The sequence below is a fragment of the Phlebotomus argentipes genome, unplaced genomic scaffold (assembly GCF_947086385.1).
Source record: "Phlebotomus argentipes unplaced genomic scaffold, Phlebotomus argentipes genome assembly scaffold_18, whole genome shotgun sequence".
In the NCBI taxonomy this organism is placed as follows: domain Eukaryota; kingdom Metazoa; phylum Arthropoda; class Insecta; order Diptera; family Psychodidae; genus Phlebotomus; species Phlebotomus argentipes.
In genome coordinates this window covers 17,769,035-17,782,835 of record NW_026776177.1, presented here as the reverse complement: position 1 = coordinate 17,782,835, position 13,801 = coordinate 17,769,035, and the positions used below count along the sequence as shown (strand labels likewise).

Below are 13,801 nucleotides of genomic sequence, written 5' to 3'. Positions count from 1 at the left end.
CGGAAGACTAATTAATCAATTATGCTCCCTATCTGTCTGCAAAGCACCCCTAGAATACCTCACTAGTCGCCTCGGTTGGCATTAATTTATAATAAATGCACGGACACTGCGTGAATTAACCTCTCCAAAGTTTGCCTTTTAATTATTAGCTGCTCTCCATCATATTCACCGGTGTTATGCGCTCAAACAGGTGGCATGAGTTCATATTATTCAGAAATACAAACATAATATTACTAATGTGATGATTTTTTGTTGTGTTCTTGGTACTAACTGAGCGAGAGACTGCGGGAAAATCAGCGAACCGAAACGTTGGGAATTTGAAATTGTTGTTTTTTTTCGTGGAGTAACATTTTATGTTTATTCCGCACTGAGAGAAGAAAATACGTGTGTGTGTTCACTTTATTCAATTAATTGGTTCACATAGTCTGGGATTCTCTTAAATATCAGGATGGGAACATATTCAGAAGGAGTCCAAAAGTCCCACGATTGTAGAGTGTAAAAAAATGGGAGGGGAAATTTTAAGTATATTCAACCGCCAAATGAAGATCCTGGTCAGTGTCTTTCACACTGTGCAAGAACAACTGTGCATATTTGTTTATTTCTTCGCACACATGTGCATCTCGAGAAAATTGCATACAAATAGTCTGTATTGCCTAAGCAATTTTCAGCGAAATTGCACGCTCAATCGTCAAACAGAAAAGTTATTGGAATGCGAACTTTCAATGCTTCGTCAATTCGTCATGACTTAGAGGTCAATCTAAGGTCACCATTGAGGCGTCTGTGACTGTTCGTAGGTCAGGCTTGCTGTACAAAGTTCCCACAGGGACCTCACGCAGCCTTTTCGCCACTCATAACGCCACAGCATGGCTTGGCGGCATGCGAATGGACGGAGACACCTTGTGAAATGCCTAATGAGTTCTTTAATTCCCTCTGGTTGCCAAAAGGAAAGCAGCGATATTTATTGTCAGTCGCAGAGTGCTTGTTTTCCTCACATGATGAGTGATTTTGTATAGAAGGTATTTCACGTTATTCAAATAAACACCGCTAAGAGAGTTCTTGTGGTGGATCTTCGCGTGTGTGAATATTTGCAACACTTCTTGCAATTTATTCATAAATCATCAGAGTGGATGGAAAAGTTTCTCTCTCCCCAAACAATAAATATTAATCTTTTTCCGGACGGAGGGAGAGCCAACGATGGAGAGAAAGAGTGAGAGGTTTATTTGTGTAGTTTTACTGTTTCAATTAATAATGGAAATCAAGGGTGATTCAGCGTCTTCTCATCAAAACCTCCACCACAACACTGACCATCAATATATCTTCGAAACGATCAGGTAAACTTGTAAATTAGATTTGGAGAGATAATTTGTGCAGACGCATGTCCATTGTGAATGATGGAGATTGAAAATTGAATCAATTGCGCCTCAGTCTTCCAGAGAATATGAACTTCATGCCAGTCCTGGGCAATGGACACGTGGGATTCCAGGTGATGAGTGACTCTGTGCACCTCAATGGCCTGTACAATGGCGAGAAAGGATTGAGTCACAGGGCGCGGATACCCAACTATGCCAACATCCTGATTACAAACTTTGCCGAGCTGAATGGCAGCGTGAAGTACGCCATGGATGTGCGCAGTGGAATATTTAGGACGTCCTTCTCGCCTAAATCAGCTGCCTATAAGCTGGACCACTTGATTTATGCTCATCGCTTCTATAGCCGTGCAATTGTAAATCAACTCTTCATATCTCTTCTTAATTGCACCACAGGTAAACAAGCACAGAGTGTATTGCAATAATCTTTGTGAAATTCAATGAAACTGGAGGAGGAGAGAGAATTATATGATCCATCAATGCAATGATTATCGAGCTTCTATTGCCCTCTCAAATGTACCGTATGGGAAGCGTTCACAAATCGTGGCTCCACTCGACTTTTCACTGAAACATAATTAGTAATTATGGATGCATTATAAATCCATATCCATCGGGGAAGTCATACAGACTGGCTCAATCCCTCAAGACTTGGGTTGGTTGCATCACGCCGAAAAAAAGGCAAGACAGGAGAAACAGAACACGGAAACCGTAGCAGAGAGAGGAAATTTCTATTTTGAAAATTGTCTCAAGCAATTTTCATGGGATTTCTTCTCTCGATCTCACTTTGATTGTCGTGTGAGCTGATCCCGAAACGAAATGAATGTGTACATTACGGTATACCAATTTTTACTGTAATGTTCTGCAATGCTTATCTTACCGAATCGCTTTCTTATGTGCGCCTCTCGAAGACGGATTCTAAGCTTTCTTTATGCTCTGGCAAAAAAGTCGTGATTACACGTGGAATTGAAATATCATCGAATTGGTCAGATATTCAAATATTAGGCCAGTAGATCAGAGTCATATAAATATTTGGATCAATTCCCACTAAAACTGGGCAATGTTAAAGATGTGTTACTCATTCAAATCAGCTTTCGCTACCCTGAATCACACATGTAAGGCTTACGATGAAAATTATGTTCAAAATTTCACCAAATTCATCACTTGTGATAAAAGGAGATTTGAAATTCCGCATAACACGTGTTAAATCAATTTGTACCGCCTAAATGTGTAATTCTGAACCAAATGAATGCGTTTGCTATAATAAAAACAACCACTTGCTAAGCAGATGAGTTCAATTTCGTGCCATAATTCATGACAAATTTTACGAGTTGTTTAACGATTCTGTATTTCCCATAAAACAAGAGTATTTTAGCGCGATTTGATTGCAAATATTTTTAAGGAACATGTAAAAAGCGGCGCGACAGACCGAAGGTTGCAAAAACGGATTAATCTATGACTGTGGCTTTGATTTTGAAGCGCGAACATGAAAAATACTTGCAGCAAATTCTTTTTAAGAGAATTCCTTTCGAATGCTAAACTTTTACATGTTTTGAAGGTAAACGTTCCCCAGTTTTAGTGAGAATTGCTCCAATTATTGCTAAACAATCAGAATTGACTCCATTTCGATGATTCTACATCTTGTTTCACTGTCATTCCGCGTCACAGGGGAAAACACTGCGGCAGAAGTCGATGGAGTCGTCATAAAAATTGGCCAGTATCCGGGAAATGCAACTGATGATATCGAGTTCGCCGCCAGTGGCAGTGAAGGTGTGCAGCCACGCGAGACTGACGGAAAAAACCCCACGGAAGGAGTCCCAATCAGAAAAATCTGCGGCAGCACGAAAACAGTCGAAGACCCCATCTACCAACAAGATCCATCCAATTGCTGTGTTTTATGGAATCATGTTCCAGAAGAAATCACACTTGGGACCACAAGAAAAACATCCATGTCTTTCACATTCGTAATGACGGTCGACGAACATTTTAGTGTGGCAGAACAGGAAATGATGGACGGTAAGTGCTGAATAACCATGACGAGGGGTGAGAGATACATGGCAAGACACTTCTGCATACTATTATGCTCACTTCGCATTATGCACCGCCTCTGACCATGTGCTAGAATACGAAGAAAGTCAGGTGAATTAATTCTTCTTCCCCTCACACTGGCCAGTTTCATTGACTTTGTGCATTAGCACAAAAGAGTCTACAATGCAGCGAAATTAACTTCACAGGAAACTTCATCAATTCACCACGGATCTCCTTGATACATTTGCCACTCATTCCTCACTTTCCTAGCCCTTTGACAACACATTATGCCAATGAAATCTGCTCATGAGAAAAACACCTCAAATTATCATGAATAAGAGAATATTTTGAATAAATCTTCATGGAATTCGGTGATGTGCAATTAAATTTACATTAAATAACTCCTCGTGCTTTGCGTCTCATACAATGTTGTGAAATGGCTGAAGAGAAAACGTGAAAAACTCTGAATTCACCTGCGTTCTGACATACAGAAATTTTCAACACTTTTATAGTGTCGTGAAAAATTGAGGTTCATCGCCACAATACATCGTGCATTACAAGTATTTGCCAGAATTATATAGCATCGTCGACAGACTGTATATAACATTCCATTAAATCACCTTATACGATATTAAATTCCGAAGAAAAAGCACCAGTATTTCCTCTGCCATTAATCTGCTTTGAGTGAAAATTAAGAAAGATTAGACGCTTTTTTTCCACGATCACTTCCTCTAATTGCCATCTGCTCAAGAGTGAACTAATTACTGAAAGAATTCCATCAGCTTGAAAATCAAAGTATAGAAGAGAGTCCATTGAATTCTCTGCTCTTACCCATCATTTACACATTTTGAGGTTCATTTAGGGGGGGATTTAGGATTACTTCCGGCGAACTTGATCTCTCAGTTTCGCCCTTTTTCATTCATTCACGATCACCTAAATCGATGTCTTCTTTTTTACCCTGTTTCTAGTGCAGCAAGTTCAATGGCATTGAACTAGGAAGTGTTTGTGAAGAAATGTTTTGGCAATTTCCTGAGAAGTTCTTGTGCAAAATGGGGAAAAAAGAATGCTCCACAGCACCAATAGTGCTGAAAAGCAGTCAGACAGCGATTTTCTCTCCATCCATTCTCATGTCTCTCCGGTCTCTCCCATGTCTTTAATGGCAATTTACACGTTACTGAATAAAATTAATGCCTAATTAATTATTTCACGTGTGAATCTGTGTATGTGTTTTTACTGCGTTCTATTGTGATCATTAGGTTGGGAGAAATTATCATTATTAATACCACATTGTTTGTGTGGTGTGTTCTTGGCTCTTCATCTCAACATGTTTTTATTTTTCATGTCACGCCAAAGTATTGGCTCAGACGGATCTCGATTTGCTCGACACGCACATCAGAGAATGGAAACATTTTTGGGATGACTTTGCGGTTGAACTTGATAATTCTGACGATGCCTTGAGTCTGTCTAGAACAATCCATGCCAGCATCTTTTACCTCGCAAGCTCTCTGCCGTCGCCGAGTGTGAATCAGCCACGAAGTGCCTTCGGGGGTCTCAGTCCCACGGGCTTGGGCAGAGGAGGCTCGAATCTCAGTGATTACGAAGGACACGTCTTTTGGGATGCCGAAACCTGGATGCATCCGCCTATACTCCTCATGAGTCCCGTCTGGTCAGCAGAGATGCTTCACTATCGCGCCACTAAAGCTTTTCCGGCAGCTCAAGACTATGCGAAGGAGACAGGATACAGTGGTATTCGGTGAGTAACCACGCCCCCCTCGAAGCTCCGCCCACTTGAGTGCGCAAATCTACTCGAGAATGCAGTGTGTATGTAGCAAATTGAATTGTTCACACCCAAAATGTGCAAGTTGGAGGGCTGTGCGGCACAAGATGACGATGCGATTGTACTTTGATAGATTCCCATGGGAAAGTGCATTCACTGGACGTGAAGTCACGCAGCCCTGTTGCCCTCTGGTCGCCGCCAACCAGCAGCATGTGACCGCAGACATTAGCCATGCACTGAGACTTCATCTGGCTGCCACACGAGATATCCACTGGCTCAAACGTGAGGGATGCAAATTGGCCATCCCAATTGCACAATTCTGGGCCAGTCGTGCTAAATTTAACGGCACAACCGGCAAATACGACATCCGTCGTAAGTATAGCATTGCTTCTTCAACTTAGAACTCCAGAGATCTCGAATTTATGTAACTTTCATTGCCTTAATTACAAGCGAAGATGTCATGGGACCCGATGAAGATCACGAAGATGTGGACAACAACGTGTACACAAATATAGCGGCGAAGCAAGCTCTCCAATTTGGACAGTAAGAAACGAAATTTATAATGGTCAGGTAAAAAAGATATTACGGATAAAAATGACTGTAAAAGTGTTTTTACACGACATGGAAATTGTTACATGTGACTCACAATTCCGCTAACATTCATTCTGAGAAACAATTCTCCCCGAAACAAGTAATTATCCATCTTCCTCGTCGCCTTTTTACCGCCCATGACAACTCCACATGAATTTTTGGGTCTTAATCTCAATTTTTGCCTTTAACGCCACTTCCCAGATTCGCCGCGTGTGTCTGCGACGACAGCGAGCAGGGCAATTGGACTCGCATCGCAGATAACATGGCCATCCCGTACGACAGTCAGCTCAATTACCATCCGCAGTTCGAAGGGTATCGGCCGGGGATGCAAATTAAGCAGGCGGACGCCGTCCTCGCCGGCTACCCACTCCAGTTCCCAATGCCGCCGTAAGTGCCGATTAATTGCTTCTTAACCTGCCACCAGCACTCATCGTATTCGTTCGTTCGTTTCGATAAAGACGCCCAATTAGTCAGCTCATTGCGCAGAAAGACAGCACAGGGGGTGAACAAGTGTGGTACTTTGCTCGAGTCAGGTGTCAATTTGCTCACTTGACGATTTAATTGGCGCCACTGGAGTTGCACCGATTTTTCTGTGAAAACATTGCTTTTCTCGTATTACTCAAGCAGTGTTATTGTTTTGTATTCTTCTGGCCAAGGAGCAGATATTATGGTCGAAAGTGGTGTACAACTTTACGGAAGTATTAGAAAGTGTTAAAATCTTTCGTATATTAGCATTGGCTTAAGCTTCGGTTTCAACAAATTGAAACATTTTTTTTTTTAACTATTTTGCCGAGAAAAATCAATTTTAGCAATTAATTTCCTACTATCATAACGCCTAATTTTAACTCTTTCACCTAAGCACAGCTCTGAGTGTGCAAAGAATGCAAACCAGAATGTGCAGATGACACTGGAGAGCAATAAATATTTAGCAATGAACCGCAGACGAAGAGCAGAAGTGATATTTTCCTCTTGTCCGCACTCAATCTCTCCTCTCTCTCGGTGTATTCTTGCAGGGCGACACGTCGCAATGATTTAGCCATGTACGAGAATGTCACCAGAGCCACAGGACCGGCAATGACTTGGGCCATGTACGCAATCAATCACCTAGATTTAGGAGCCCGCGACAGGGCGGCTGACATGCTGGCGCGCAGCTATCGGCACAACGTGGAGCTGCCCTTCCTCGTCTGGCGGGAGTTGTCCGCGGAGCGCGCGGACACGGGCGCCGTGAACTTTCTCACGGGAGCCGGAGGCTTCCTGCAGGCCATCATGTTCGGCTACGCCGGCATTCGCATCCACCTGGACCGGCTCGTGTTGCAGCGCCCCTCCCTGCCGCCCGCCGCGGCGCACTTCCGCCTCCGTGGGATCCACTTCTTGCGCTCCCGCTTCACCCTCACCATCGCAGCGCAGAGCGTCCGAGTGGAGTTCACGGAGTGCGGTCGAGATTTGACCATAGTCATCGGTGCCAGTCAACAGGATGTGATTTGTGGTGCGCACTCGAGAGTATGTAAGTGAGATTACACGCAAGCCCAATTGGAAATTGAACGAAATACTCACGACACCACCATAGCATAACCAATCATGATGAAATTGCGCTTTTTTCCCGCCCCAGATGGTCTTACGCAATGAACTATAACATTGTAGACGGTTTGGTGCACCTTTTCCCATTCTTGAGAATTTCAATTACCACTTTTTACCACCTCTTCCGCACCACCGTCAGTCACACTGTGCTTCTCTCGTTGCAGATGACATCACGAATCAATATGCAGAGATAAGGCCCAAAAGTGACTCAGACTTTCATTCCTGCCATATGTCATCCCATTGATTCCCCCCTTCGCCACTCGAGAGATCATTATCATCATCATTGCCCATTTTCTCACCAATTTAGCCAATCGATCATCTTGCGAAAGGCACAGCGCGGAGAACGGAATAATTCAATGGAAAAAATAATAAATTACTCTAAATTTTTCTGCGTCCTTTGCTCTGCAATAAAACCTCTAAAGTTGAGTAAATTTTGGCTCTCAATTGAGTCTGTGTCACCGTTCAGATTGACTCTAGAATCGAAATTTCCCAAGCTCAGAAGAGCATATTTTTATCTCTATTTTTTCATATTGATATTTCCTTTATCACAAGTACTCAGTTATTAATCGGTAATACAAATGATAACCGTCATAAGCCTGAGCAACATAAATTAGTCAAACCAACGTTACGGATGTCAAGACTGCACTAGAATGCGGAGTCAGGGAAATCGCTGCTGGACAAGGAGTTGCAATGGGAAGATCTTCCTAATTTCTGCACGAAAGGACGCAAGATGCTGTGACATTCAAAGTCTATATTCGGAACCAAGCCAAGTTAAATGCTGGATTTATCATTAATGTAGCATTTAACAATATTCGGTTTTATTCCATGGCGTTGATACTGTAACACAAGCGCTTCGGCCGGATTAAACTGAAAACGAATCATGTCGCAACGTGACGCGCAGTCACGAATTACGTTCAGTGAGGATGTGTGTGAGAATTTGGCAGCTCAAACGCATGTGCAACCGCGTAGTTTGAGCCGACTTTAAAGTCCATGTCAGACTAGACTAAACATAAATGCTGCATTTGTATTAAATCCGACACGGCATAAAGAGGCTTAATGTTTGTAGGGAAGATCGAATAATCTCACGATTTGTACAATAACTGATAACATTAGGCTATAAACTACGTGAAACGCCAGGAATCCATTCAGTTGGACTCTGAGTGTGAACAAAGTGTGAACAATGTTGTGGTGTTTCGTCTTTCTGGGTCTGTTTGCAAGTGTTTTAGCGGATAATTATGCCTTCCAGTCAAATGCGTGAGTCATTTCAAATCAATCTCGCACAAGGCGTGAAAAGTGACGGAGTTTTCTTCCCAGACTTCCATCGCAGGATGTCATGCCAACCCTGGCGAATGGTCACATAGGACTGGTTGTTTTTGACCACTCCATCCTCGTCAACGGCCTCTACAATGGCTTCATGGGCTACAGCCATCGGGCGAGGATTCCCAACCACGCCAACATTCAAATGAGATCCTGCGCGAAAGACACCAAAACCGATGCCGATGATTGTCTCTACGAGCTGAACATCCGCCACGGATTCTTCCGGACAGTTCTCACGGGCAGCACATTCTCCGCTGAGCATCGAGTGTACACTCACAGATACTTCAACCGCCTGATAGTGAATGAATTTCGACTGAGCCGCACCGGAGGAACAGGTAGATTTATCTCTGTTGCCTCAGAGATGTGAGTGATATACGAGTGATTGTAAATCAATTCAATGCTTCAATGAGTAATTGCGTAAAGCCAATCCCCAATTCAAGGTTCATTTTCTCCCAGATAACACAAGTTCAAATTCTTCTCTGCAGGAGCTATTACCCTTGATTTGGTGCAACTTCCCGGTGATCCTTCTGTGGATTTCACCTTCTCGTCAGCACAGCCTGAAGACATCGGCGGACTTTCCTTCCAGCGAATCGCTGGCCAAACAGTCGCCGTTGAAGATCCCAATTACCAAAAGGAGCTCCGAACAGTCAATGTCTTTTACCAGACTGCTCCTGATCAGTTGATCCTGCCGGACGGACAGAATGAAATCACAGTGGGATACTTAACGGCCGTGGACTTTAACGAGGGAGTGGCCAGGAAGGATCTCGTCGATGCCATTCCACAGCTGAATGTGAATCAGATCTTCAACACACACGAGCAGATGTGGGAAACTTTCTGGCAAACCTATGGAATCACAGTCGTTGGCGATGACAATCTGGCAAGCTCCATTCACACGAGTCTCTTCTTCCTGTCCAGCTCTCTGCCCTCGCTAGAGAGCAACCAAGGCAACTATGACTTCTACGGTCTGGCGCCGGCGGGACTCGGGCGCGGCGGAGTCATGTTGATGGAATATCAGGGTCACAGCTTCTGGGACACAGAGATTTGGATGCAGCCGCCAGTGTTGATGCTGGAGCCGAAATGGAGTCGAGATTTGCTCCACTATCGCCACATCACACGCGAGGCTGCCCAGAATCACGCCCGTCAGACTGGATGGAAGGGTCGCAGGTACGTCTGGGAGTCCGCGTACACGGGCAGAGAAGTCACTCCGCCGTGCTGCCCAGAAGTCGTCCTGTATCAGCATCACATCACGGCGGACATCGTCTTTGCCGCCAGATCGCACTTCTTCGCCACCCACGATATGGACTACTTGAGGCAAGAAGGATGCCAATTGGCCGTGGAAAGTGCTGAGTTCTGGGAGAGTCGAGTTGTGTGGAATGAAGACACCGAAACGTACGACATTCGCGGTGAGTCTCACTCAATTAGCCTGAATCTACAGAATTTCAAGCATTTTTGCAATATTTTCGTCACGGTAAGAAACTGACTTTATGGCTAATGATTGAATCCTTTCAGCCGTCATGGGTCCGGATGAGGATCATCACAACGTGACCAACAATGTCTACACAAACGTTGTGGCGGGATACAATTTGTACTTCTCCGAATTCGCATCGTGCTTGTGCAAGGAAGTGTTGAATCTTCAGGAGTACGAATTAGTAGAAAAGTGGTCAGAAATTGCTCGCCAATTGACACTCCTTCACGACTCCGAACACGACTATCATCCGCAGTTTGAGGGATATGAGCGCGGAACGGCAATCAAGCAGGCGGACGTTGTCCTCCTGGGATTCCCGCTTCAGTATCCAATGGACGAGAGCACGAAGAAGAACAATCTGCACTACTATTCGGACATGACGAGGGAAGATGGGCCCGCGATGACTTGGTCTATGCACGTCATTGGACACCTGGACATTGGGGAGGATGACGAGGCGGCGCAGAACTTCAAGCGGAGCTATGACAATTACATCCGACGCCCATTCATGGTGTGGAGTGAGGCGGCAGAAGGTTTCGTGGGCGCTGGGAACTTCATCACGGGCGCCGGAGGATTCTTGCAAGGCATCATCAATGGCTACGCCGGAGTTCGTCTCCATCAGGACAGCATGACCGTTGAACGACCCAGGATTGCTCCGGGTGTCACTGAACTCACAATAAACCGAATCACATATCTGGGCTCAACGTTCAGTATCACAATGCAGTCATCGCAGACAATCTTCAGGACGACTTACAGCAATCCGCAGATTCCTCTCTCATTCGCAATCAATGATGAGGAAATTGAGGGAGAAATCCGTAAGTTCACCGTGAAAATGACGCAACGTCAGATCTGAAATATTCTTCTATCCTTTTCAGCACCTCTCACGCCAACTGATGTCCTCGTGATCAAGCCCAAATCCTATCCCTTCGGCGATTGCCAACTGCCGTCAAACTTAATCGGCGGAGCACAAAGTCTTAAGATCGCATCAATTGTACTGTTTATAACTACTCTCGCTACACTTCTAATCAGCAAGTAATAAAGATTATGTATTCACCTTCAAGTCCTCACTTAGACTTGTGCTTCACAATGTTACTGCCAGAGAGATTCTGCTTCGTCCCACTCAGCACAATGTAGGGACTGTTGGTCTCCCTCTGCTTCGCCTGCAGCATATTCAACGTGCCCAGCGGGGTGTCCGTGGAGCTCATCTTCATCATCAGCCCCTCCTGTTCGCTCTTCTTCAGCCGCTTCTCGATCTTGTTCTTTCCCGGCCCCTTGCCGTGGAACTTGTGCGACAGATAGCGAAAAGCCTCCTTGGCATTCAGCACTCTTCCGCCGTCATCGATGTACTCCAGCTTCACATTGGGCTTGAAGCCATCCTTCTCCTTGAAGTCAGAACTCGGCCCACTGTGATACCTGTCACGCCGACCGAACTTGTCATCCTCACTGGAAAAACAAAGTAGCCCACATTAGAATTTCCAAAACAAGCCACTGTGTGGGAAAAATACACTCACGCGTAGGTTTTGTCCTCGATGGAGTAATTCTTGGCCTGAAGATGAGCCATTCGCGTATTGCTCGGTCGATTCTTGTCGTCTCTCTCCAAATAGCCCTTCGACACAGCCAATCGCAGGGCTCCAGCCACACCAGCACTCACATCAGGCTCCTCATCCAGGATCGCAATCTCCCCCACATCATCCGGCCCCGGCTGGGAGTTCTCCTCCATCTCCAACTCACTCGCATTCACAGAGTTCCACGTCCCCCTCACATCTTCGGGCTCCTCCTCCTTCTCCTCCACATTCATCTCACTCTCGAAGTCTATCAAGTCATTCGTATTGCCCTCACGATTTCCCGCCATGCCGTACGTGGGAATGTCTCCCAGCGTCCGACAAAACTCCGCCGTGGCATTCAAGGTGATCTGGTTGGACTGCAAGTCAAAGCGATCCTCCTCTTCATCCGACACAGCTTCACTCTTCACCTCACTCTTCAGCTGAGCCGTGTCGATGGGCTTAGCAATTAAGGACTCCTTCTGCTTCAGCCGCCTCGCCTTGGACAGCATCTTCTCCAGATCATCATCCTCCGGCTCTATTTTCACCTTCTCCTCGGGCACATCGTCAATGTCCATGGATGTGGAGGAGCTTTGTCCACGTCTACTGCCCATATCCCGCGAAGTACCCTCCATTTCGCCGGGCAATGGCAAGAGATCATCTGCTTTCAGGGTCCTCTTGGACTTCTTCACCTTCCTCTTGGGCTTCTTGAATTTCGCCATTTCAGCTTCTGTGTAATAATCTGTAGCCGGCTTTATCAGCTGCTCATTCAGCGTCTCCAGACGCTTATGCTCCAGCTTGCATCGGATCTCCAGGATTTTACGCTTGTGCTCCTGCTCTTCTTGCAAATTTCTGCCCAGCGTGAAACTCTTCTTCTGCCCTCCATCGATTTCATCGTCATACTTCTTCAGAATGGCCCTGGAAAGTGGCTGTCCGAACTCATCCACTTCATCGGCATAGCAATCGTATCCGTAATTCTGTGGATTCAGCTTCTTGTTCTCCACATTCTTCCGATATCGCTCCGTGTCCATCAAATTCACATTCACGAGCGTGTCTGCGTCCTCATTGAGTACATCCTGATCCTTCAGTGTCAAGATAATTGTCTTTCCCTCACCAAAATCTGACGTATCGTGCTCCACTCTCAATCCCTTGAGATCACGCGATCCATAGTACGTCGGGCGCGCTTCCCTGTCTTCGTGGTCAGCATGAGAACCTCCACCAATCTGTTCTTCCATCTCCTCGAGCCACTTGGCCCGACTTTCTGCCTCCTTCTTCTGTCGCTCCTTCTCCCGACTCTTGTCCACCCACGACACCAGATCGTCCTCCTCATCTGACGCCCCCAAGCTCTTCACCTTCAGCATCGTGTTCTCCAGCTGTCGCTTCTCCTTGCGCTCCTTGATTTTCTCCCTGATCTTCTCCACCTGCTTCGTCTCGGCAAAGTTCGATGCCGGCTTGTGAACAAACTCCCCATAGTCGTCCTTATGGATCTTCAGCTCGGGCTCATCACCCTTCTCATCCACATACGTCCTCTCCTTTGCCGGCGGCGCTGAGTCCACCTCGAGAGGCTTCAGACCCAACTTGGCTCTCAGCTTGTTCGTCTCCTCAATGGACAGGCAATCGCCAGCGCCGCCATCGGGAATCGGGGACGGCGAACGGGGTCTCTTGGACGAGATCACGGGAGCCGGAGGAGCCACCGGAACCTCAATGACATCAGAACCTGTGAAAGCCAGGAAAATTTCAATACGCCTCAATGGCAAACGTTTACAATGGTTTTCCACTTACTGTCGCTATTGTAGTCGTCGCGCTGCTTCTCAGTGCTGCGCTTTCGATGACGACGCTCGCGGTGGTGCTTCTTGTAGTGCTTCCGGTCGTGTCTCTCCGGAGACTGAGATCTGCTGCGGGTCTTTGATCGGGATCGAGAGCGCTTCTTGTGCCGCCTCACCACTTCTCTGTCTCGCTTGTGCTTCTTCGAGCTGCCCATTTTGCACTGTCAATCAGTCACTGATCTAGTTGATAATGTCTGAGGGTGCTTTATTACTATGAATCAGACTTAATTGCGAGTTTTATTGAAGAAAAACTACGGGCAGCCCGTGTTTTGCCAACACTTGTTTTGACAATTTGATGTAAACATAACCCATCTTTC

At 45.8% G+C, this 13,801-nt stretch overlaps 3 protein-coding genes across 3 annotated transcripts; 2 read left to right on the top strand and 1 right to left on the bottom strand.

Annotated features, from left to right (window-relative positions):
• The first annotated feature begins 1,248 nt into the window (after nt 1-1,248).
• On the top strand, nt 1,249-7,947 carry LOC132259275 (protein-glucosylgalactosylhydroxylysine glucosidase-like). The gene is made up of 9 exons (XM_059756838.1): nt 1,249-1,331; nt 1,426-1,763; nt 3,033-3,380; nt 4,746-5,145; nt 5,303-5,545; nt 5,620-5,712; nt 5,962-6,147; nt 6,774-7,264; nt 7,503-7,947. Exons 1-9 carry the CDS (start codon nt 1,249-1,251, stop codon nt 7,580-7,582), a joined length of 2,262 nt encoding a protein of 753 aa, XP_059612821.1. The 3' UTR covers nt 7,583-7,947.
• Nucleotides 7,948-8,518: 571 nt separating this feature from the next.
• Nucleotides 8,519-11,153, top strand: LOC132259274 (protein-glucosylgalactosylhydroxylysine glucosidase-like). Its single transcript, XM_059756837.1, has 5 exons — nt 8,519-8,592; nt 8,653-8,990; nt 9,141-10,058; nt 10,165-10,932; nt 10,993-11,153. The coding sequence occupies exons 1-5, from the start codon at nt 8,519-8,521 to the stop codon at nt 11,151-11,153; spliced, it is 2,259 nt and encodes a 752-aa protein (XP_059612820.1).
• Nucleotides 11,098-13,779, bottom strand: LOC132260240 (U4/U6.U5 tri-snRNP-associated protein 1). Its single transcript, XM_059758237.1, has 3 exons — nt 13,441-13,779; nt 11,629-13,375; nt 11,098-11,560 (listed from the first exon to the last, which is right to left on the bottom strand). Exons 1-3 carry the CDS (start codon nt 13,637-13,639, stop codon nt 11,182-11,184), a joined length of 2,325 nt encoding a protein of 774 aa, XP_059614220.1. The 5' UTR covers nt 13,640-13,779; the 3' UTR covers nt 11,098-11,181.
• Nucleotides 13,780-13,801: the final 22 nt, after the last annotated feature.